We start from the raw sequence: 25,492 nt of genomic DNA on the forward strand, positions 1-25,492 counted from the left end.
TGGCCCCCTCTACCAGCCAGACATGTAGACCACTCCAAAGGGTTCTGGCTCATCACTTTACAGAATGGCACATCCCAACTGTCCTTTCTGCAGCTGTTGAGAAACCAGGATGGCATAATGGGAATTCTCAAGCAAACCAATCACCACCACCAATTGAAATTTTCTCCAATCAAAGAATATTTATGAGAAATCCTAGGATTTCACTAACTTACTTTCTTCGATGCTGCTTTTTTTTAATTTTCTTTTTAAAAAACTCACGTTCCGCCAGGCACAGTGGCTCACGCCTGTAATCCCAGCACTTTGGGAGGCTGAGGCGGGCGGATCACCTGAGGTCAGGAGTTCGAGACTAGCCTGGCCAACGTGGTGAAACCCCACCTCTACTAAAAATATAAAATTAGCCAGTCATGGAGGCAGGCACCTGTAATCCCAGCTACTCTTGAGGCTGAGGCATGAGAATCCCTTCAACCCGGGAGGCAGAGGTGAGCCAAGATTGCGCCACTGCACTCCAGCTTGGGCAAAAAGAGCAAAACTCTGTCTCAAAAAAATAAAACAGGCCGGGCGTGGTGGCTCACGCCTGTAATCCCAGCACTTTGGGAGGCTGAGGTGGGCAAATCACAAGGTCAGGAGATTGAGACCATCCTGGCTAACACAGTGAAACCCCATCTCTACTAAAAATACAAAGAATCAGCCGTGCATTGGTAGCACGAGCCTGTAGTCCCAGCTACTCGGGAGGCTAAGGCAGGAGAATTGCTTGACCCCAGGAGGCAGAGGTTCCAGTGAGCTGAGATCACGCCACTGCACTCCAACCTGGGCGACAGAACGAGACTCCATCTCAAAAAAAAAAAAAAAAAAGAATAGAATAAAATGAAATGAAATAAAATAAAAACTCATATTCCTTGACTCATAAAACAATAATGCTACTTTAACAATAGAATATAGGAGGCCAAGTCATTCAAGATACTTGTAATTCTTTCCGTGAATCCCACTTTTCTAAGTTTTTGACAATAGCTGTCTTTCCTTGTTTATAAAAGGGTAAATTTTTAGCCTTTTTGAAAAATATATATTTTTGTACATTTTTTAGATATTAGGGGACAAGTAAGCTGAATTCTCTCTCCAAACTTAACCAAGAAATGTATTATATAATAATTTTAGGCTGGGAGTGGTGGCTCATGCCTATAATCCTAGCACTTTGGGAGGCCGATGCAGGTGGATCACCTGAGGTCAGGAGTTTAAGACCAGGTTGGCCAACATGGTGAGACCTTGTTTCTACTAAAAATACAAAAAAAGTATTTTTTTTTGTAGTGCCTATAGTTCCAGCTAATCGGAGGCTAAGGCAGAAGAATCGTTTGAACATGAGAGGCAGAGGTTGCAGTGAGTCAAGATCGTGCCACTGCACCCCAGCCTGTGCGTCAGAGTGAGACTCCATCTCAAATAAAATATTATTATATTTCAAATCTTTGATCATCTTAAAACCCAAACAGTGAGCACATTTTTGAAATGGGAAATCAGGTACCTTATAAAATTGCTGAAATCAGAAAGGAAATTTATAAAGGTAATTATATTTCAAAATACCTTAGAATTCATATAAATAAAATAAAAATGAAAATGAAGAAATTACAACAGACGCCTCAGAAATAAAAAGGATCATAAGGAACTATATGAACCATTATATGTCAATAAATTGGATAACCTAGAGGAAATGGATAAATTCCTAGAAAAACACAACCTACCAAGATTGAGTTAAGCAGAAATAGAAAGCCTGAACAAACGAACAACAAATGAAGAGGCTGAAGAAGTAATCAAAAACTTCTCAACAAAGAAAACTCCAGGATCTGAAGGCTTCATGGCAGAATTCTACTGAATAGTCAAAGAAAAATATATACCAACTCCTCCTAAACTCTTCCAAAAAATAGAGCTAGAGGGACTATTTCCCAAAACATTATATGAGGCCAGCATATCTAAGTCAAAGGCATTTAAGTTGATATCTAAGTCAAGGACGTCACAAGAAAACAAAACTAGAGGTCAATCTCTCTAATGAACACTGATGCAAAAATCCTCAATAAAGGCCGGGCGTGGTGGCTCACACCTGTAATCCCAGCACTTTGGGAGGCCAAGGCGGGCAGATCACGAGGTCAGGAGATAGAGACCATCCTGGCTAACATAGTGAAACCCTGTCTCTACTAAAAGTACAAAAATTAGCTGGGCATGGTGGTAGGCGCCTGTAGTCCCAGCTACTCAGGAGGCTGAGGCAGGAGAATGGCGTGAAGCCAGGAGGCAGAGCTTGCAGTGAGCCAAGATCGTGCCACTGCACTCCAGCCTGGGCAACAGAGCGAGACTCTGTCTCCAAAAAAAAAAAAAAAAAAAAAAAAAAAAAAAAAAAACCTCAATAAAATATTAACAAACTGAAATCAACAACACATCACGAAGATTACAAACAAACCACTAGCAAGTGGGATTTATCCTTGGCATGCAAGGCTGGTTTAACATACACAATTCCATCAATGGGATATATCACATTAAGAGAAGTGAAAACAATGGGAAAAGGACCTAAACGACATTTCTCCAAAGAAAACATAAAAACGGCCAAGAGATATATAAAATGGTGCGCAATATCACTAATCACAATGGAAATGCAAATTAAAACTACAATGAGATCTCACCTCACACCTGTAAGGATGGCTATTCTCCAAAAGATAACAAATGTTGGCGAGGGTATGGAGAAAAGGGAACCCTAGTATTTTGTTGGTGGGAATGTAGATTGTTATAGCCATTATGGGAAACAGTATGGAAGGTCCCAAAGAAATTAAAAATACAACTACTATAGACCCAGCAATCCCTCTTCTGGTTGTATACTCAAAAGGAATGAAATCACCACCTCATAAAGATATCTGGGCTGGGCTCAGTGGTTCATGCTTGTAATCCTAGCACTTTGGGAGGATGAGGCAGAAGGATCGCTTGAGGCCAGGAGTTCAAGACCAGCCTGGATATAGTGAGACCCTATCTCTACAAAAAATACAAAAATTAGCCAGGCACAGTGGCATGCACCTGTGGTGCCAGCTACCCGGGAGGCAGCAGTGGGAGGATCGTTTGAGCCTGGGAGGTCCAGGCTGCAGTGAGCCATGATCATGCCACTGTACTCCAGCCTGAGTGACAGAGCAAGTCCCTATCTCAAAAAAAAAGAATAAAACAACAACCAGATACCTACACTCCCATGTTCATGGCAGCATCATTCACAATAGTTAATATATAGAAACAACCTAGATGCCCACTGACAGATGAATGGATAAAGAAAATGTGCAGGCCAGGCACAGTGGCTCACTCCTGTAATCCCAGCACTTTGGGAGGCCGAGGTGGGCGGATCACTTGAGGTCTGGAGTTCAAGACCAGCCTGGCCAACATGGCAAAACCCTGTCTCTACTAAAAATACAAAAATTAGCTGGGCATGGTGGCACATACCTGTAGTCCCAGCTACTCCAGAGGCTGAGGCAGGAGAACTGCTTCAACCCAGGAGGTAGAGGTTGCAGTGAACCAAGGTTGCGCCATTGCACTCCAGCTTGGGTGACAGAGTGAGACTCTGTCTAAAAAAAAAAAAAAAAAAGAAAAGAAAATGTGATGTGTGTGTGTATACATATATATGTATATGTGTGTGCATGTGTGTGTGTATATATATAAATATTATTCATCTTTAAAAAAGAAAAAAATCCTTTCATATGCCATAACACGGATGGACCATGCTGAAACCATGCTGAAATAAGCCAGACACAAAAAGAAAAATATTGCATGATCTCCCCTATATATGAAATATTAAAAAAAAAAAAAGCACTCAAACTCAAATACACAGGGATAGAGAATGAAACAGTGGTTCACTGGTTGAGGATAGGGAAATAAGGAGATGGAGGTCAAAGGATACAAAACAGCAGATGTGTGGGATGAACAAGTCTAGAGATCTAATGTATAACATGAGGACTAAAGTTAATACAATTGTATTATATTAGGGATTTTTGCTAAATGGGTAGATTTTAGCTATTCATCACCAAAACAAAGTATGTGAGATGACAGATATGTTCATTGGCTAAACTGTGTGTATCCCATAACATCATGTAAACCTCAAATATACATAATAAAATTTATTTTAATACGTAAATGTAAAAATCACTCAACTTGAGGGCTCTACAAAAACAGGACAGACAGAATATGGTCAGCACCAACTAGCCTTAGTTTGGCAACCTCTGTCCTAGATAATAAAAAAAGTGAAAACAGCAAACAAATAAAACTAAACCTCTAGTGCTGCAAAAGAACAATTTGAAATGATGATGTCAATACTGAAAAAAGAGAATGGCAAAAGTATGGGTAACAAACTTTTTTTTCCCAAACCAAGTGGTTTCTAATTCTTTGCTTTTGTATCAAAGGAGAAACTGTTTTTTAGCTGAAAGATTAAAAAAAATAATAATTTTAGATATCAGATCATTGTGATTGTTGGTCTAGAAATTGGAAGGCACTCAGAGAATTAAGCAAAATTGCAGCTACAAAATTTATTCCATTTCTACCTGCTTAGATGAACAATATTCGTTGTCTATAAAAAATAAAAATTGGAATAGTATTCACATAGAAGCCTGCCTGTTTCCAGTAATTAGTACTCAAAAATTACAATAACTGGGGGAAGGGAAACCAGTCTTCTCTTATTAAAAGATATGTTTTCAGTAAGATTTTACTTTTTGCTTTTAATAATAATGTAATAAAATGTATACATACATTTATGCTTTTTTGTTCAATGATCTACTACTACTAATTGTCATAACTTAATCCAGAGTAAAACTTTTAAACACTCAGGGCCTAAAATCACAGAAAAATAAATTTATTTTATTTTATTTTATTTATTTATTTATTTTTTGAGACAGAGTCTCGCTCTGTCGCCCAGGATGGAGTCCAGTGGCGCGATCTTGGCTCACTGCAAGCTCCGCCTCCCAGGTTCATGCCATCCCCCTGCCTCAGCCTCCAGAGTAGCTGGGACTATAGGTGCCTGCCACCACGCCCGGCTAATTTTTTGTATTTTTAGTAGATGAGGTTTCACCGTATTAGCCAGGATGGTCTCAGTCTCCTGACCTCGTGATCCATCCACCTTGGCCTCCCAAAGTGCTGGGATTACAGGCGTGAGCCACAGTGCCCGGCCCAAAATTTCTATATGTATTTGTAGCAGAAATATATGAAAGTGATCAGTAAAATGCTATTAAGAATAAACATATTAGCAAAAAATGTTTACTGGAGAAGAAAAGAAATAAAAATTCAAGGAGAAAAAAAGGACAATATAAAATTTCCTATTGGTAAAAAGAAGTAAAAACAAAAACAAAACACGTCATCTTAACTTAACGCAGAAAAAGCATTCAACAAGTCCAAAATCTTTTCTTCACTTAAAAAACTCAACAGTTGAGGAAAAGAAGGAAAGTTCCTTAACATAATAAAGGCCATTTGTGAAAATTCCACAACTAACATCATAATCAATAGGGAAAAACTGAAAGATTTTCCACTAAGATACCATGAAAGGTAAGGATCGGATCCTTTTCCCATCTAGTACTATGCTCATTAGAAGCAGTGGCAAACGTTTCTAATCAGCATAGTACTAGAAGTACTAGCAAGAGCAATCAAACAAAAAAAAAAAAGAAAAGAAAAGAAATAAAAGGCATCCGGTCAGAAAGGAAAAAGTAAAAATATCTCTATTTGCAGATGACACAATCCTACGTATAAAAGTTCCCCAAGATTCTACACATAAAAAAAAAAACTGTTAGAATAAATGAATCCAGTAAAGTTGCAGGATACAAAATCAACAGCAGTTTTATATACAAATAACAACCTAACTGAAAAAGAAATCAAGGAAACAATTTATGACAGTTTTAAAAAACATTTAAATAAATTTACTTGGTTAAATAAATTTAACCAAGGAGGTGAAAGATCTGTATATTGAAAACTATAAAACACTGATTAAAGAAACTGAAGACACAAATAAATGAAGAGATATCCTGTGCTCATGGATCAGAAGAATGTTGCAAAAATGTCCACACAACCCAAAGAAATATACAGTACAGATTCAACACAATTCTTACTAAAATCCCAATGGCGTTTTTCACAGAAATAGAAAAAACAACCCTAAAATTCACATGGAAGTATAAAAGACCTCCAATAGCAAAATCAATTCTGAAAAAGAAAAACAAAGAGGCATCACACTTCCCGATTTAAAATTGTATTACCAAGTTACAGTAATCAAACCAATATGGTATTGGCATAAAAACAGACACACTGATCAGTAGAAAAGAATAGAAAGCCCAGAAATAAATCTAAACATATGGCCGCCTAACTTTTGACAAGGGAACCACAGCAACACAGTTGGGAAAGGGTAGTCTCTTCAATAATGCTGGGAAAACTAGATATCCAGATGCAAAAGAATGAAATTAGACCCTTGTTTTACACCATACACAAAAATCAACTCAAAATGGATAAAAGACTTAAATATAAGATGAGAAACTATAAAAGTCCTGCAACAGAACTTAGGGAGAAAAGCTCCAGGACACTGACCTTGGCAATGATTTTTTGCATATCAAAAGGTCAGGCCACAAAAGCACAAATATATAAATGGTACTACATCAAACTAAAAAGCTTCTGAAAACAAAATGAGTCAGCAGCCTGTAGACACAGAAAACATATTTGTAAACTATGTATCTGCTAAGAAATTAATATCCAGAATTTATAAAGAACTCATAAAACTCAATAGCAGAAAAACAAATAACCTGATTTTAAAATGGGCAGAAGATCTGAATAGACATTTCTCAAAAGAAAACGTAAAAATCACCAACAGGTATATGAAAAGATGTTCAGTATCATTAGTCATCAGGGAACTGTATATTAAAAGCACTATGAGATACTCTCACACCCATTTAGGATGGCTATTACCAAAAAAAGTCAAAAGATAACAAATATTAACGAGGGCGTGAAGAAAAGAGAACTCTTGTACACTGCTGGTGGTAACGTAAATTAGTACAACCATTATGGAAAACAGTATGAAAGTTCCTAAAGCAATTAAAAATAGAACTACCATATGACCCAGCAATCCTTCTTCTGGATATATACCCAAAGGAAATGAAATCACTATCTTGTAAAGATAAATGCACTCCCATGTTACTGCAGCTAATTATTCACAATAGCCAAGATATAAAAGCAATCTAAGTGTTTGTCAATGAATGAATCATAAAGAAACTGTGGTATATATACACTATGGAATATTATTCAACCCTAAAAAAAAATGAGATCTTGCAATCCACAACATGGATAAGCCTGGAGGACATTATGCTATGTGAAATAAACCTGACACAGAAAGTAAAATATTGCATGATTTCACTTATATGTGGAATCTAAAAAAAAAAAAAAAAAAAAAGGAACTATACAAAGAGAACAAAACAGTGGTAACAGTGGTTACCAGGGGCAGAAGGTGGAAAGAAAATGGGGAGATGAAAGTCAGAGGATGTAAAGTAGCAGATATATAGAATGAAAAAGTCTAGATTTCTTATGTACAACATGAGGACTACAGATAACAATATTGTGCTGTATCTGGGATTCATGATAAATGAGTAGATTTTAGTTGGTCCAGCCACAAAAGCAAAAATAAATAACTTTCTGAGATGATGGATACGTTAATTTGCTTCACCATAGTGACCTTTTTATTATCTATACATATCCCATAACATCATGTTGTATGTCTTAAATACACACAATTAAAAAAAAAAAATTCTGGCCAGGTGCAGTGGCTCATGCCTATGATCCCAACACTTTGGGAGGCCAAAGCGGGTAGATCACTTGAGGCCCAGAATTCAAGACCAGCCTGGTCAACACGGCAAAACCCCATCTTTACTAAAAACACAAAAGTTAGCTGGGTGTGGTGTGTATGCCTGTAATCCCAGCTATTTAGGAGGCTGAGGCATGAGAATCACTTGAACCCTGGAGACGGAGTTTGCAGTGAGCTGAGATCATGCCACTGCACTCCAGCCTGGGTGACAAGAAGAGTGAGACTCTTTCTCAAAAAAAAAAAAAAAAAAAAAAGAATTAACTATTTTGGGAGGTAGGGGTGGGTGGATCACTTGAGCTCAGGAGTTCAAGACTAGCCTGGGCAACATGGTGAAATCCTCTCTCTACAAAAAATACAAAGTTAGCCAGGACTGGGAGACTAAGGTGGGAGAATCACTTGAGCCCAGGAGGTTGAGGCTGCAATGAGCCATGATCATGCCACTGCACTCCAGCCTGGGCAACAGAGCTAGAAAGATCCTGTCTCCAAAAAACAACAAAAAACAAACAAAACTTTCAGAATGAGAATGAAGTAAAAGAAAGCAGAGATGGTAAGGACACTGAGGAAAAAGAGAACTCACCACGCATGTACAGGACCTACATTATCTGACAGAATATTTACTATCAGTTGAGGACAACGCCACTATTATCTCCATTTTTATAGGAGGGAAAACTAAAGCTTGAAGAGTTGACATCAGTGACTGGCAACCCTAGCTGCAAATCAGAATTGCTGGGAAAACTTTGGCGATAAACTAAAGCCTGGGCCCAACTCCAGAGATTGATTTAAGTGTTTTGTGATGAGGCTTGGGCATCCCAGGTGGTTCTAATGTGCAGCCCAAGTCTATAGAACATAACCAAGGACACACAGGTGACCAGCTGGTTTACTGCCTTTCTACTAAATACAATTAATGCCAAACTATGGAAACAAGTTTTAAGAGCTTGTTAACTATTGCAACCAACCAACAAAAAAAGAACTCAAAATGCAAACTATAAATGACCAGTCATGGCTTGGTTAATAAAAAGTAAAAAAATAAAATAATGACAAACTTGTATACTTCACAATTATAATCCTAGATAGAAACATAAAAGAAACCTCATTACCTGTCAGAACCTGGGTGAAATTCTGAAAGCAAGGAAGGTCGCCTTCGAAGCTGTTGCTGCTGCTGTTGCTGCAAAAGCTGTGATGCCTGACTCACTTCAAGATGAGAAGAACGATAATCAGGGACTGCGAACTCCTAGTATTAAAATAATCATAAATCAGTTATTAACCAAAAACTGAACAACATCATGAAATCAAAGCAAGTATAAAGGTAGTTATGGGCCACTAAGTATGGAAAGAAAGAGCAATGACTATTTCAATCCTTCATTGATCTAATTCTTCCCCTTAAAATAATCAACATTTTAACAACATATCATTAAAAATAATCCAAAATGAAATTTCAAGTTTAATCTATATTGACTCATTCCTCTAATAACAAATTACAATAACTCCCAATCTGTATTACTCACATCAGTAAAATCTCAAACTCATGTGTTCAATATGAAATCCTAAAAAGCATTCCAATACTAAATTCATAATGAGTAAGCTGGAAGAAGGGTCATGGAAGTCTAATCAAATCCATCCACACTTACAATGAAGAAACTGAAGTCCAGAGAATCAACCTGCTAGTTAAGAGCAGTAGTTTTTCCCATCAAAACTAGGTGAGTGTTTTTATGTTTGTTTTTGTACCTTTCCTTTGTTGGTTGTTGTTTTTTTGGCAAAAACTTCTTTTCCAAACAAATCTATTGTGCTAACTCAATCATAAACAGAAAAACACAGAATTACTAAATAAGCTAGGAACTCCAGTCCTAGGTATATACCCCAAAGAATTACAAGTATATAAAACCACACACAAAACCTAGCACACAATTTTTCATGGGTGCATTATTCACAATAGCCAAAAAATAAAAACAACCAAAATGTCCATCAACTAATGAACAAATAAACAAAATGTAGTATAACCATACAACTGAATATCATTCAGCCTTAAAAAACGAGAGATGCTAGAACACAGATGAACATAGAAAACATTATACTAAGTTTTTTTTAAAAAAAAAAAAAGGCCAGGCACAAAAGGCCACATATTATTATTCCATTTATATAAAATGTCTATAATAAGCAAATCCAGGCTGGGTGCTATGGCTCACGTCTGTAATCCCAACACTTTGGGGAGGCCAAGGTGGGCAGACTGCTTGACCCCAGAGATTCAAGACTAGTCTGGGCAACACAGTGAGACTTCATCTCTACAAAAAATACATTTAAAAATTAGCCGGGCATTGTGGCACGTCTCAGCTACTCTGTAGGCTAACGTGGGAGGACTGCTTGAGCCCAACAGTTAGAGGCTGCAGTGAGCTCTGATTGCGCCACTGCACTCCAGCCTGGGTGACAGAGCAAGACACCGTCTTTAAAAAAAAAAAAAGAAAAGAAAAAAGAAAAGGCAACAAATCCATAGAAACAGAAAATGAATTGGTGGTTTTCAAAAGATGGGAAGAAGAGGAGAACTGAAACTGCTATTAGTTACGGGGTTTTGTTGCAGGTGATGGAGATGTCCTGAAATCAGGTAGCAGTGATAGTTGCACAATATAATGAATATATTAAAAGCTGCTGTATTATATACTTTAAAATGGTAAATTTTGTTATATGAATTCTGTGTCAACAAAAAGTTTTAAAAATCATAAACAGATAAAATTGTGCTGTCCAGGATAAAACAGAGGGTAGACAAGCCATTAAGAGCCCTTCTCTATAAGTTATGAGTAAAAAATAACTCATAGTCTAAGAAGAAATCTCAGATATAAAGTTGAAAACATAAAAAACAAAATCATCTAAAAAACTTTTTCAGCCTGGCACAGCGGCTCATGCCTGTAATCCCAGCACTTTGGGAGGCCAAGGCAGGCAGATCACAAGGTCAGGAGTTTGAGAACAGCCTGGCCAACATAGTGAAACCCCATCTCCACTAAAAATACAAAAAATTAGCTGGGCCTGGTGGCGTGCTCCTGTAATCCCAGCTACTCAGGAGGCTGAGGCAGGAGAATCACGTGAACCCGGAAGGTGGAGGTTGTAGTGAGCTGAGATCGTACCATTGCACTCTAGTCCAGGCAAAAGTGCAAGACTCCATCTCAAAAAAAAAAATTTTTTTTCAAAGCCACCAAAACAAAAAGGAATTTACATCCAAGGAAATAGGTAAAACAGTAGATAAAAGTAAAAAGGACCTAGAAAATATTAATAATATCCTCAAAAAGAATCAAATAGGCCAGGGGCTATGGCTCACACCTGTAATCCCAGCACTTTGGGAGGCCAAGGCAGGCAGATCCCTTGAGGTCAGGAGTTCCAGACCAGCCTGGCCAACATGGTGAAACCCCATCTCTACTAAAAATACAAAAACTAGCCAGGCATGGTGGCAGGCACATGTAATCCCAGCTACTCCGGAGGCTGAGGCAGGAGAATCGCTTGAACCTGGGAGGCGGAGTTTGCAGTGAGCCGAGACCAAGCCACTGCACTCCAGCCTAGGTGACAGAGCAAGACTCTGTCTCAAAAAAACAAAAAAAAAATAGTCAGTCCTCATCACAAGGGTTTCTAAAAAAAAAAAAAAAAAAAAAAAAAAAAAAAAAGAATCAAATAGCAGGCCGGGCATGGTAGCTCACACCTGTAATCTTAGCACATTGGGAGGCCAAGGTGGGAGGGTTGCTTGAGGCCAGGAGCTTGACACCAACCTGGCCAACTTGGTGAAACCCTGTGTGTACTAAAATTATAAAAACTAGCCAGGCGTGGTGGCACATGTCTGTGGTCCCAGCTACTCAGGAGGCTGAGGTACGAGAATTGCTTGCACCCAGGAGGTGGAGGTTGCAATGAGCCAAGATCGTGCCACTGTACTTAAGCCTGGGCAACAGAGTGAGACTCTGTCTCAAAAATAAAAAAAAATTTAATAAAAGAATCAAAGAAACTAAAAACTGAATCACTGAAGGTAAACAATAGTTGAACACACAGAAGTGAAAGGTAAATGAAAGCTAAGAGAGAACTGAGGAATTCTTTCAGTACCCAGTAAAGTACAAAGACATAGAAACCACAGGAAAAAAGTTAAAAATGGGAGCCAGAGCAAAAAGTTCCAACATCCCATAACCACAGGTAAGAGACAGGATCCTGAAAAATAACAGAACAGCATTTCTCCGAAATTAGAAAAAACATAGTCTTCAGATTTAAAAGGGCTTAAGGAAAAAACTGGATGTATTTTTTTAATTAATCCATACTGGACACATGAAAATATTAAAAAAACAAGAATAAAGTGAAACTTTATTATAAGTTCCATGAAATAAAAAAGTTTCCTACAAAGTTAGAAGGATCATAATAAAAGCAGGCTTCTCATTAGCAACACTGAATAGAAGCAAACAGCAAATAATTGCATATTCCAAGTTCAGAGGAAAATAATGTTGAAGCTACAAATTGAATAACTAAGTCATCATTTGGCTGGGCATGCTGCTTCATGCCTGTAATCCCAGCACTTTGGGAGGGCAAGGCAGGAGGACAGCTTAAGGCCAGGGGTTTGAGATCAGCCTGTGCAACACAGTGAGAGCCCATCTCTATAAAAAATTTAAAAATTAGCTGGGCATGGTGGTACAAACCTGTAGTCCCAGCTACTCATGAGGCTGAGGTGAGAGGATCACTTGAGCCCAGGAGCTCAAGGTTACAGTGAGCTATGACTGTGTCACTGCATTTCAGCCTGGGTGATAGAGTGAAATCTTGTCTCTAAAAATAAAATGAAATAAAAAATAAACCATCACTCAAGTTTTAAGGCTACTAACTTTTGAGAATTTAAGAACTCAAATAATATACCAACCACAGACACTCTCTGAAAGAATTTCTTTTTTTTTTTTTGAGAAGGAGTCTTGCTCTGTTGCCCAGGCTGGAGTGCAGTGGTGCGATCTAGGCTCACTGCAAGCTCCGCCTCCCGGGTTCACACCATTCTCCTGCCTCAGCCTCCCAAGCAGCTGGGACTACAGGCGCCCACCATCACACCCAGCTATTTTTTTTTTTTTTTTGTATTTTTAGTAGAGACGGGGTTTCACCGTGTTAGCCAAGATGATCTCGATCTCCTGACATCATGATCTGCCCGCCTCAGCCTCCCAAAGTGCTGGGATTACAGGCATGAGCTACTGCACCCAGCCAACACTCTCTGAAAGAATTTCTAAAGGATGTACCCAGCAAGAAAAATTAAGAGTAAGGAGTGAAATAAAAGTAACAACAGCGTACTGCAGCTTCCAGGTATAAGCAGGTAACACGGCTCAGAATTACCTTCCCACAGTCAACAGCTAAAAAATTCAAAGAAATGTAGAAACTGTTTTCAGAAACTGAATAATAGGCAGCACAGGGATTGATCACTGAGAGAAATGAAGCAAATGAGGTAAGCCCTACCTACCATACTCTAGGCCCTCTGCCTAAAGGCAATTTCCAAACTGCAGCCATGGGAAGGGAACCTAAATCATGTCCCACAATCACAGTCGTTGAAGAAGCAACCATACAAGGTTTGGATAAGCCATAGGAACTGAACTTCCAGAAGTTAGTTTCAAAGAGAAAGATTTCCTGAACTCTGAATTTGGGATCCCTTAAGCCTCTGCCTGAATTCTAGTCTGTAAATGAATAAGGAGAAATATCACAGGCTGGGCTAAAAATAATTTCTGATGATAGAACAATTAGAAGCAACTATAAAGCAAACAATTCCCTGAGCTCACTCAGGGCAAGAACTCATTCAAATTTCTCCCAGCAAGAGTGAGGAAATCCCACTGAATACACAGGACATTCAACAGAAACCCTAGGAGACAAGCTTAGAAGTGGGGGATAAATTAGACCTAGAATAAAGACCACTCTAGACCTGCCCTAACAGTTTAAAAACAAGCCTCAAAAGTAACTTAATTTCCTACCAGAAGGACTTCATCTCTCTTTACAGGAATATAACAAAGGCCAGCAGTAAAAAAGAATGAAACTCACTATGTTCATATTCTAATCAAAAATGAAATCCATCTGCAATAAAAATGTCACTGGATAAAATTAACAAGAGGTTGAAAAGTACAGCAGAAAGGATCACTGACTAGGATACCATAGCAAAATGAAGCTAATGGATTTAAAAAAAAAAAAAAAAACAGGGAAAAAAAAGTGAACAGAGGTCCAGTGAACTGTGGAATAACATGCAACATGAGTAATTGGAGTCCCAGATAGAAACTAGGGGGAAAGGAGACAGGAAAAAATATTTGAAAAAACAATGGTCCCAAACTGCTCAAATTTTATGAAAATTGTAAATCCACAGAATCAGGAAGCTTGGTAAATGCCAGGGACAATAATGTATTCATTCAAAAAGCACAACAGCCAGGCGTCATGACTCACACCTGTATTCCCATCTACTTGGGAGGCTGAGGCAAGAGGATCCCTTGAGTCCAATAGTTCTGGGCTATGCCAATCAGATGTCTACACTAAGTTCAGCATTTATATGATGACCTCCCAGAAGCAGGAGGACTACCAGGTTGCCTAAGGAGGGATGAACCCACCCAGGTTACAAAAAAAAAAGACCAAAAAAAAAGGAGCAGGTCACAACTCCTGTGCCGATCAATAGTGGGATTGCACCTATGAAAACCAGCCTAGGCAATATAGCAAGGCACCATCTTCGTTTAAAAAAAAAAAAAAAGCCCATACCCAAATTGCTGAAAACCAATGATAAAGAGAAAACTCTTAAAAAGTAACCAGAGGAGACCAGGCACAGTGGCTCATACATGAAATCCCCACACTTTGGGAGGCCGAAGCAGGCAGATCACTTGAGGCCAGGAGTTCGAGACCAGCCTGGCCAACATAGCGAAAACTTGTCCCTACTAAAAATACAAAAAATTAGCTGGGGCCGGGCACAGTGGCTCACGCCTGTAATCCCAGCACTTTAGGAGGCTGAGGCAGATGGATCACCTGAGGTCAGGAGTTCAAGACCAGCCTGACCAACATGGAGAAACCCTGTCTCTACTAAAAATACAAAATTAGCCGGGCATGGTGGTGCATGCCTGTAATCCCAGCTACTCGGGAGGCTGAGGCAGAAGAATCACTTGAACCCGGGAGGCGGAGGTTGTGGTGAGCCAAGATCACATCATTGCACTCCAGCCTGGGCAACAAGAGCGAAACTCCGTCTCAAAAAGAAAAAAAAATTAGCTCGGCACGGTAGTGCGTGCCTGCAGCCCCAGCTACTCAGGCGGCTGAGGCACGAGAATTGCTTGAACCCGGGAGGCGGTGGTTGCAGTGAGCCAAGATTGCGCCACTGCTCTCCAGCTTGAATGAAGAGCAAGACTGCCTCAAAAAAAAAAAAACAAGTAGCCAGAGGGAGGAAAATGTGTTTTATATATTAATGAACAAAAATGAAGAACGACCACAGGCTTCTAGTCAGAAACCATACAAGCCAGAATATAATGATATGACATCTCTTAAAATACTGAAACTGTCAACTTAGAATTCTGTATCTAGTGAAAATAGTCTTCAGAAATAAAAACTTTTTCAGGCAAATAAAAGCTGAGAGAATTAATTGCCAAAAGACCTAAACTGAGAGAAATGAAGTTCTTCAGGCAAAAACACAATAATACCAGAAGAAAATCTGAATATACAAAGAGAATGATGTCAGAAATAATATATACACAGGCAATTAGAGAACGAAAAAATAAAGAGCAGAAATCACTGAAATAGAAAAATAGTGAAAATGATTGAAACCAAAGCTAGTTCTTCAAGAATCTATTAAACTTACAAACCTCTAGGCGGATTGATTAAAAAATAATAAAAAAACACATTATCAACATCGCAACATATCTCAAAGGCACTGAAATGATGAGGAAATATTGTGACAAATTATGTCAATAAATCTGATACCTTAAACAACAAAATATACCCAAACTGACTCAAGAAAAAATTGAGTATCTGAATTATAACTACTAAAGAAATTGAGTTCATATTTAAATTCTTCCCACAAAAAAAATTCTGGGCCCAATAGTTTCACTGATAAATTCTATCAAATATCTAAGGATGAAAAAGTATCAATCCTGGCCACACGTGGTGGCTCACACCTGTAATCCCAGCACTTTGGGAGGCTGAGGCAGGAAGATCACATAAGGTCAGGAGTTCGAGACCAGCCTGGCCAACATGGTGAAACTCTGTTGCTACTAAAAATACAAAAAATTAGCCAGGCATGGTGGCGGGCGCTTGTAATCCCAGGTACTTGGGAGGCTGAAGCAGGAGAATTGCTTGAACCAGGAGGAGGAGGTTGCAGTGAGCAGAAATCACCCAATTGACCACTCCAGCCTGGGCGACAGAGCGAGACTCAAAGAAAGAAAGAGGGGAGAGAGGGGAGAGAGGGGAGAGGGGGAGAGGGGGAGAGGAGGAGAGAGAGAAAGAGGGAAGAAAGGAAGGAAGGGAGGGGGGGAGGGAGGAAGGAAGGAAGGAAAGAAAAGGCGAAGGAAGGAAGGGAGGGAGGGAGGGAGGGAGGGAGGGAGGGAGGGAGGAAGGAAGGAAGGAAGGAAGGAAGGAAGGAAGGAAAAGGCCAGGTGCAGTGGCTCATGCCTATAATCCCAACACTTTGGGAGGCTGAGGCGGATGGATCACTTGAGGTCAGAAGTTTGAGACCAGCCTGGCCAACATGGTGAAACCCCATCTCTACTAAAAATACAAAAATTAGCCAGGTGTGGTGGCACGCACTTGTAATCCCAATTACTCAGGAGGCTGAGGCAGTAGAATCGCTTGAACCCGGGAGATGGAGGTTGCAGTGAGCCGAGATCGCACCACTGCACTCCAGCCTGGATGACAGAGCAAGACTCTATCTCAAAAAAAAGTACCAATCCTACACAAACCCCTTAAGAAAACACACAAGTAAAGAGCACTCTCCAAGCTAACATCATTCTTAATGCAGAAAGACTGAAACTCAACGCTTACCACACCACATATAAAATTTTAATTCAAAATAGGTAATTTACCTAAATGAAAAACCTATAATTATAAAACTTAGCGAAGAAAACATAAGCGAAAATCTTATTGACCTTGAATTTGGCAAAAACTTCTCAGGTATGACACAAAAAGCACAAAAACAATGAAAATAATATATTGGGGCGTGGTGCGGTGGCTCATGCCTGTAATCCCAGCACTTTGGAAGGCCGAGGAGGGTGGATCACCTGAGGTCAGGAGTTCAAGACCAGCCTGGCCAACATGGTGAAACTCCATCTCTACTAAAAATACAAAAATTACCTGGGTGTGGCGGCACACGCCTGTAATTCCAGCTACTCAGGAGGCTGAGGCAGGAGAATTGCTTGAACCCAGGAGGCAGAGGTTGCAGTGAGCTGAGATGGCACCATAGCACTCCAGCCTGGGTGACAGAGCAAAACTCCATCTCAAAAAAATAGTACATCGGACTTGATAAAAATAAAAAATGTACGCTCTCCAAAGGATACTGTTAAGAAAATGAGTCAATACTTCTTTTAATAATCTAGATACAACAAATATATAGATATATATTTTCTAAGTAATTTTACTTATAATAATCAAAAACTGGAATAGGTGATTGGATAAACAAATTGTGGTATACCCATACTCAACAATAAAAAGGAATGAACTAAGACATGTCAGACATGGATAGATCACAGAAGTATTATGGGAAGCAAAAGAGGCCATAAACAAAAGAGTTCCCATGAAGCTCAGAACGTATACAACGTATTATGAAAGAAAGCAGATCAGTGGTTTCCTAGGAGCTGGGGTTAATAGGAAGTGGGGGAGGAGGACTGACACGGGTGGGTGCCAAGGAGGATGGGGTGCCAAGGAACGTCCTAGAGTGTTAGAAATGTTGTTCATCTTCATTTTCGTGATGGTTCTATGAGTTTATGACTTTGTCAAAATTTGTTACAATGTACACATATAATGAGTGCATTCTAATATAGATATATGTGTATATATATAAACTAAACTGCAAAGTTAATTTTGTTTTTTTTAAGATGGGGTTTCACTCTTGTTGCCCAGGCTGGAGTGCAACGGCGCGATTTTGGCTCACTGCAACCTCTGCCTCCCAGGTTCAAGCAATTCTCCAGCCTCAGCCTCCCAAGTAGCTGGGATTACAGGTGCCTGCCACGATGCCTGACTAATTTTTTCGTATTTTTAGTAGAGATGGGGTTTCACCATGTTGGCCAGGCTGGTCTCAAACTCCTGACCTCAAGTGATCCACCCGCCTCAGCCTCCCAAAGTGCTGGGATTACAGGCGTGAGCCACTGCACCCGGCCTGATTTTTTTAAAAAACCAGCAGCAACAATAACCCAGAAAATTGGTAATCGGATGAATAACACTGGGGTAGGGGACAACACAAGCAAAATTCAACACCCAATCATGACAGAAATTCTCAAACTAGGAACAGAAAGCAACCTCTTTAACCAAAAAAGGCATCAACAAAAACGTGCAACTAACATTACATGTAATGGTGAAAGACTAAATGCCTCCCTACACAGGAACAACGTGGGAATGTCCATTCTAACTCTGCAGTCATGACTGCACTTCACAGGAGTCCTCAGTAGGACCCCGTAGTACATTTTCATGACAAATCTGCTTTCTTAGTCTCTGAGATGACCGTTTTATCCCATCCTTTCCTATTTTTCTTTAAACTTCTTACACCCATATCCTTGGTCTACTCTGAGATGATTATTTCACCTCATACTTTATCTTTCACAAGGTAAATCAATCTCTTACAAACTCTTCCTATGATAAAGTCTTCCTTCCTATCTACCATCCCTTCCTTCCTTCCTACCTACTATACAAATCTTCCTACCATCAATTTCTCAAAAAGAGAGAGGTCTTTATCCTGGCCATCACTCAAGACACGCCAAGTTATCTGGCCAGCTTAAAACTCAACCACAACTTGGGAGTATAAATATAGGTCTTACCCCAGAAATTCTAGAGAATTGATAAGTTTTCTATTTATCATCAACTCCTATCATAAAAAGCAAAGACAAGTTCAATTCCTGAAATCAGCATAAAGCCACAGTAAGAAGACAGAAATAATTAATTCCCAACCTTTGGTTCCTCATCTTTGTAAATAGCTCTTGCCACTTAAAAAAAAAAAAAGGTAAATTCGGTGGTTTCTGACCAACATGTGTATTAAATAGGAAAAGTAAAGAAAAACACAAAAAACATGCGCAATTTGCATAGTATTTGTTCCTTACCTGCTGGTGGCGGGTGCTGGGAAATGTATACTGGACAGAGTGAGGAGGATAACGACTTTGTTCTGTGCTGAATGCTCCTTGGTTGGGAGGATAACCTGAACTTGACATTATCAGTAAAGAAGTCCTCACCAGACTGTGAGATCAACGCCAGTAAACAATCATGTTTCTAGGAAACCACCTAAACAGGATGGGAAAAAAATAGAATTAATAAGAACTAAAACACCAAGTGTACTTCTAATAAATTATAACTATAGCTACATAAATAAAACCACAATTACCAGTAAAAGCTTCCTCTCATGTATTTACTTAATAAAAGTTACCAAGGTTTGAAAACATTAATGTGTCATTTCTTTTTATACTTAAAATAGGTTAATATGTGACAAATAATATAATTAGCTATATAAAGTAAAAACAGTATATAAAAACAGCATAAGATCTGGCACATAGTAACTGCTCAGTAAATATCTTTCTATAAATGTCTGAGAAATATAAAGACAAAAATACATGGTTTTAAATTTGGGAATTGATAATTGCGAAAAGAATTCAAGAGTAGTTTTAAGGTAAGCATTTATGCAGACGAAGTATTGTCTTTATTAAATAATTCTGAAGCGAGGATGATAAAATACTAAGTTTTGTAATCACAGATGGTAGGTAGATGGACATTTGCTATATTACTCTTTGCATGCTTCTATGGACCTGAAATAGCAAATAAAGAAAAAGAAGGCCAGGAGCGGCGGCTACTCCTGTAATCCCAGCACTCCGGGAGGCTGAGGTGGGTGGATCACTTGAGGTCAGGAGTTCGAGACCAGCCTGGCCAACATGGTGAAACTTCTTTTCTACTAAAAATACAAAAATTAGCCGGGCACGGTGACATGCGCCTGTAATCCCAGCTACTTGGGAGGCTGAGGCAGGAGAATTGCTTGAGCCTGGAAGGCGGAGGTTGCAGTGAGCCGAGATCACACCATTGCACGCCAGCCGGGGCAACAGAGCGAGACTCCATCTCAAAAAAAAAAAAAAAAAAGAAAGAAAGAAAGAAAAACAAAGCCACCTTCATTATAAAGTATATTCCTACTTATCCACAATTCTAGACTAATTTGATTTGTCTGTCTTTTCTTGTGCCAATGCCACACTTTTCAAATTACTCTAGTATTATGAGGTTTCATATCCAGCAGGGCAAGTTTCACCTCACTGTGCTTTGTTGTTACTGCTACTTTCACCGCCTTCCCAGCTATTCTAGCACATTTCCTCTTACACACAAGCATCAGAGTCAGTTTGTCAGGTCCCAGAGAAATTCTGGATGAGAACACATAAATACTGAATTCACAGACTGACTTATGGGAGAACAGGTACTGTTATACTCCTGAGTATTCGCATCCTAAAACATGATTATCTATGTTTACATTTCAGGATAGCACAAATATTTCTGTTATACATAATTAATATGGGAGTATTTTACATACATATGATAGAGAATATTACATATGTATAAAAATGTGTGCCATAATATATAATTTCTATCTTAATTATATATAAAACTCCAATGACAAAAATTTTATATACACATATACACATGTGCATGCGTGTGCATACACTCTTACTTTAAGACAGGAGTTCTATTATTACCTAATTGGGTGGTTTCAAAAAAATAGAATTTATATATGATGAAAATTATATAACTGTATATATAAAAATATAACATATAATTTTATATATATAAAATCTCCACACATTGAGTATTTTATTAGTAAAGTTTTAATTTTGTTTCCATCATTTCAAGAGATTTGGGAAGAGGGCAAATTCAAAAAATAATTCACTGTGACAACTTGATCAATTTCCCAGTTTTTATCAATATATTCTTTATCCAGTTAGGTTTAGAAAATAAAATTTTCTAGGAAATTGTCATTCAATCTAACTTTAAAACAAAACTTATAGGCTGGCCACAGTGGCTCACACCTGTAATCCCAGCACTTTGGGAAGTCAAGATCGGAGGATCTCCTAAGGCCAGGCGTTCAAGACCAGTCTGGGCAATGAAGCCAGACCTATCTCTACAAGAAAATAAAAATAATAATAATAATAATTAGGTGGCTGGGCGTGGTGGCTCACGCCTGTAATCCCAGCACTTTGGGAGGCCGAGGCGGGCGGATCATGAGGTCAGGAGATCAAGACCATCCTGGCTAACGCGGTGAAACCCTGTCTCTACTAAAAATACAAAAAAGGAGCCGGGCGTGGTGGCAAGTGCCTGTAGGCCCAGCTACTGGGGAGACTGAGGCAGGAGAATGGCGTGAACCCAAGAGGTGGAGCTTGCAGTGAGCCGAGATCGGGCCACTGCACTCCAGCCTGGGCGACAAAGCAAGACTCTGCCTCGAAAAAAAAAAAAAAAAAAGAAAAAGAAAAAAATAATTAGTCAGGCATGGCGGTACACACCCATGGTCCCAGCTACCTGGGAGGCTGAAGCAGGAGGATCACTTGAGCCCAGGAGGTCAAGACTGCAGTGAGCCGTGATTGTGCCACTGCACTCCAGCCTGGGTGATACAATGAAACTCTGACTCAAAAAATAAAAGAAAAAAACGTATAGAAAGAACTTTAAGGCCGGGCGTGGTGGCTCACGCACTTTAGGAGGCCACCGCAGGCAGATCACGAGGTCAGGAGTTCAAGGACAGCCTGGCCAACATGGTGAAACCTGGTCTCTACTAAAGATACAAAAAATTAGCCGCGCATGGTGGCGCGTGCCTGTAAACCCAGCTACTCGGGAGGCTGAGGCAGGAGAATCACTCGAAGCTGGGAGGCAGAGGTTGCAGTGAGCCAAGATGGCGCCACTCTGCACTCCAGCCTGGGTGAGGGGTCCAGACTCCGTCTCCAAAAAAAAAAAAAAAAAAAGAACTTTAAAAACTGTATGTGGTACACCATGTAATATATAAATATTTTAAATAAATATACCATCCTTCCTCCTGATGTCACGTTTCCTGCTATTGTGAAAGCTGACCAGGAGAAGAGTCAGAAGACTGACCAGCTGTCCCTCAGCCTGTTTTTTCCCTGCTCCCTTCCTGAGGCATGGAGGTCAGCAAATCTTAAGGATTGGAAGGTTGAGATTACCCAACTAACACTGATTTGACAGGTGAGAAATCTGAAGATCAGAGAAAGTCAATAATTCCTCTAATATCACAAAATTGTCTGTGGCAAAATGGGAAAAACTAATGTTTTCTGCAATGCTTTGCAGCTTTCTCAGCAAGCAGTGAACTAGGAGGAGCTGAGATGTTCAGTGAGAGCACACATTAAAACCACCTGAGGAGCTTTCTCCTCATCTATACACCTGCAACTGCTCCAGGTGGAAACGGAAAAGCCAACATGTGGCATTGTGGGGAGGGCTGATCTTTTTGGAAATAAGTATTATATGCAGGGCTTAAGAAAAAGTACCACAGAATATAAAGTGAAAAATCTCCTCGCCCTTCTCCTTCAGCTGCTACCGGTACACTCCCAGAAGGCAACCAAAGTTACTAGTTTTTAGAGCGTCCTTTAGAAATATCCTACACATACATACACTCACACTTTTTCCCCTATGTAAATGGTGGCATACTAGAAACACACTGTTCTGTATCTTGCTTTTATTACTTAATACATCTTGGTTGGCCAGGCACGGTGGCTCACACCTGTAATCCCAGCACTGTGGGAGGCCAAGGCGGGCGGATCACGAGGTCAGGAGATCGAGATCATCCTGGCTAACACGGTGAAACCCCATCTCTACTAAAAGTACAAAAAATTAGCCAGGCATGGTGGCACGCGCCTGTAGTCCCAGCTACTCAGGAGGCTGAGGCGGGAGAATGGCGTGAACCCAGGAGGCAGAGCTTGCAGTGAGCCGAGATCGCGCCACTGCCCTCCAGCCTGGGTGACAGAGTGAGACTCTGTCTCAAAAAATAAATAAATAAATAATACATCTTGGCAATTATTCTCATGAATTTATGGTTCTTTCTATTGCTAAAGAGTATTTCACTATATGGGCTGGGCGCAGTGGCTCACGCCTGTAATCCCAGCACTTTGGGAGGCTGAGGCGGGTGGATCACCTGAGGTTGAGAGTTCGAGACCAGCCTGACCAACATGGTGAAACCCCGTCTCTACTGAAAATACAAAAATTAGCCAGGCATGGTGGTGCATGCCTGTAATCACAGTTACTCGAGAGGCTGAGGCAGGAGAATCACTTGAACCCAAGAGGCAGGGGTTGCGGTGAGCCGAGATCGTGCCATTGCACTCCAGCCTGGGCAACAAGAGTGAAACTCTGTCAAAAAAAGAAAAGAGTATTTCACTATATGAACATTCATGCATTTTGTAAGTTTTCCAACTAATTCTGATCTGCTGTCCTAAAACATGCTTTAAGTGATCTATCTCTGCACTCTCCTCCCAACTCAGATATCACAAATAAATAAAGCTATAAATGGAATGAGGAGGCAAAAAAAAAGATTTTAACCCAGGGTCATCCAATTTTTTTCTAACAGTGGCCTAAATGATTAGAAACCCATGAGGTACAATTTTTTAATGCACATTGTTTAACTTTCAGCTATGGTGAGTCCTGAGTTCAACAATTACACTCAATGTCACTCAAAGTCACAAGTTAAGTGACTTGTCCATTTTTTCCCTCATCTCAGTAATCCTTCCTTGTTGTCCTATGACTTTAGTGAAGTTTAACTTTATTATCTCAAAAAAATTAAAAAGTCAGTTTTATTTAAAAGTACTATCCGCCCAATACGGAAGGAAAAAAAAAAAACACACACACACACTAGCAAAATCAGGAAATTAGGCCCTACTAGCATACAAATTTACAGGTCAAAGCAAGCCCTTCCTGTCCTCACATGAACTGCAGCCTGGAGACCACGACAACCTCCTTCCTCAAAACTTATCCATGAGATACACGGCAACAGTGCTCAGATCTTGTTTTTTAACCAGAATGTTTTCCTCAAAAGTCTTAAATGAAAGCTAAATGTACAAAAGATACAATGGAGAAACATTCTTATCTAGTGAGAATGGGAGACCTAGGATTCATCTTTTCAGTCTCCCCCTGCCCTTTCCCATCCTTCCCTCCACCCTTCACTCTAGTCCTGGCTCACTAAGATACCTCGGCAGAATACTTTACATTTGAAACCCACTGAAATAAAAGAATCTAGTTTAAAGTTCAGACTGAAGGGGAAGGGAGCACCTTAAGTGGCAGTATCAAATTATAATTTCAGTTCTTAGCACCAAAACTCATTAACTCAGGGTAGTTACATGGTTGACTCATGAACTGAAAAAATTCTATGAATTGTTTAACAAATCTGATCGAGATTTTATAAGCAACTTCCTCATCTCTTAAATATCAACATATAATGTTTTAAGATGGGACTAATATAGTAATAATTATATGTCACTGTCATAAAAGACAACAGCACTTCTAACTGAATTATACAGATAAACCCAGAACTAGCCTCTTATATATTGCAAACAAGTAATACAATATTGCAAAATGAAATTGATCTATTTAAGTTCCTTTTTAAATCTTCTCATATTAAATAAACACACACATATTTACTCAACAGGAAAATCTTGCAACAACAAAATTTCAAATACTATCCTGCCAAAAAAAGCAATTTTTCCTCTCAGCAGGAACTCCTGGCTTTTGGCCCACAACCTTTGCATAATCAAAATGTGTTATGCAAAGGTGTTCAAGGTGGCCTAAGCTATCTTGGAAAAAAAGCTAAAAATGGCCAGGCACAGTGGCTCACGCCTGTAATCCTAGCACTTTGGGAGGCCAAGGCCGGCGGATCACAAGGTCAGGAGATCAAGACCATCCTGGCCAAAGTGGTGAAACTCCATCTCTACTAAAATACAAAAAAAAAAAAAAAATTAGCCGGACATGGTGGTGCACACCTGTAGTCCCAGCTACTCGAGAGGCTGAGGCAGAGGAATCGCTTGAATCCAGGAAGCGGAGGTTGTAGTAAGCTGGCATCACGCCACTGCACTCCAGCTTGACAACAGAGCGAGACTCCATCTCAAAAAAAAAAAAAAAGCTAAAAATACACTTCACTGTGGCAGGACTGCAGATGCCACTTCAGATGAGCAAGAATGAATCCACCAAGTATCACAATAGAGGTGAAGCCTACATTTCACCAAAGCAGAAAAAGGATCCCACAAAATATGTAATTTTTACGTGATAAAACAATAAAACCTCCTGATACAAAAGTATGGGATAGGGCAATGCCTCTATGACATTCAAATGCTAAAATATTAGTTATTAAACTGAGGAAAATTAGGTCACACCAGTTCCCACAAAGCTGTCCAGCTCTAGACCAATTCTAAAAGTATGTTAGGCAAGACAAAGCTAAGAAGGACCACCACCCTGGGCATCCCAACACCTAAAATCCTCCAACCTGGGGATAATTTAAAGAAAGCCGACCTCCTA

The 25,492-nt window shown here is 39.6% G+C and overlaps 1 protein-coding gene across 15 annotated transcripts in view; it reads right to left on the reverse strand.

The window, feature by feature from the left end:
• Window positions 1–25,492, reverse strand: part of NCOR1 (nuclear receptor corepressor 1) — a 183,432-nt gene that overhangs the window by 142,542 nt on the left and 15,398 nt on the right. For all 15 annotated transcript variants that reach the window (XM_063656590.1, XM_063656592.1, XM_063656586.1 and 12 more), the window contains exons 2-3: window positions 19,069–19,246; window positions 8,929–9,062 (exon numbers count right to left, since the gene is read on the reverse strand). In XM_063656590.1, coding sequence (XP_063512660.1) covers window positions 8,929–9,062; window positions 19,069–19,176 — 242 coding nt within the window. In that variant the 5' untranslated portion in view covers window positions 19,177–19,246. The remainder of the gene's footprint in view (window positions 1–8,928; window positions 9,063–19,068; window positions 19,247–25,492) is intronic.

This window comes from Pongo pygmaeus, chromosome 19 (genome assembly GCF_028885625.2).
Source record: "Pongo pygmaeus isolate AG05252 chromosome 19, NHGRI_mPonPyg2-v2.0_pri, whole genome shotgun sequence".
In the NCBI taxonomy this organism is placed as follows: Eukaryota; Metazoa; Chordata; class Mammalia; order Primates; family Hominidae; genus Pongo; species Pongo pygmaeus.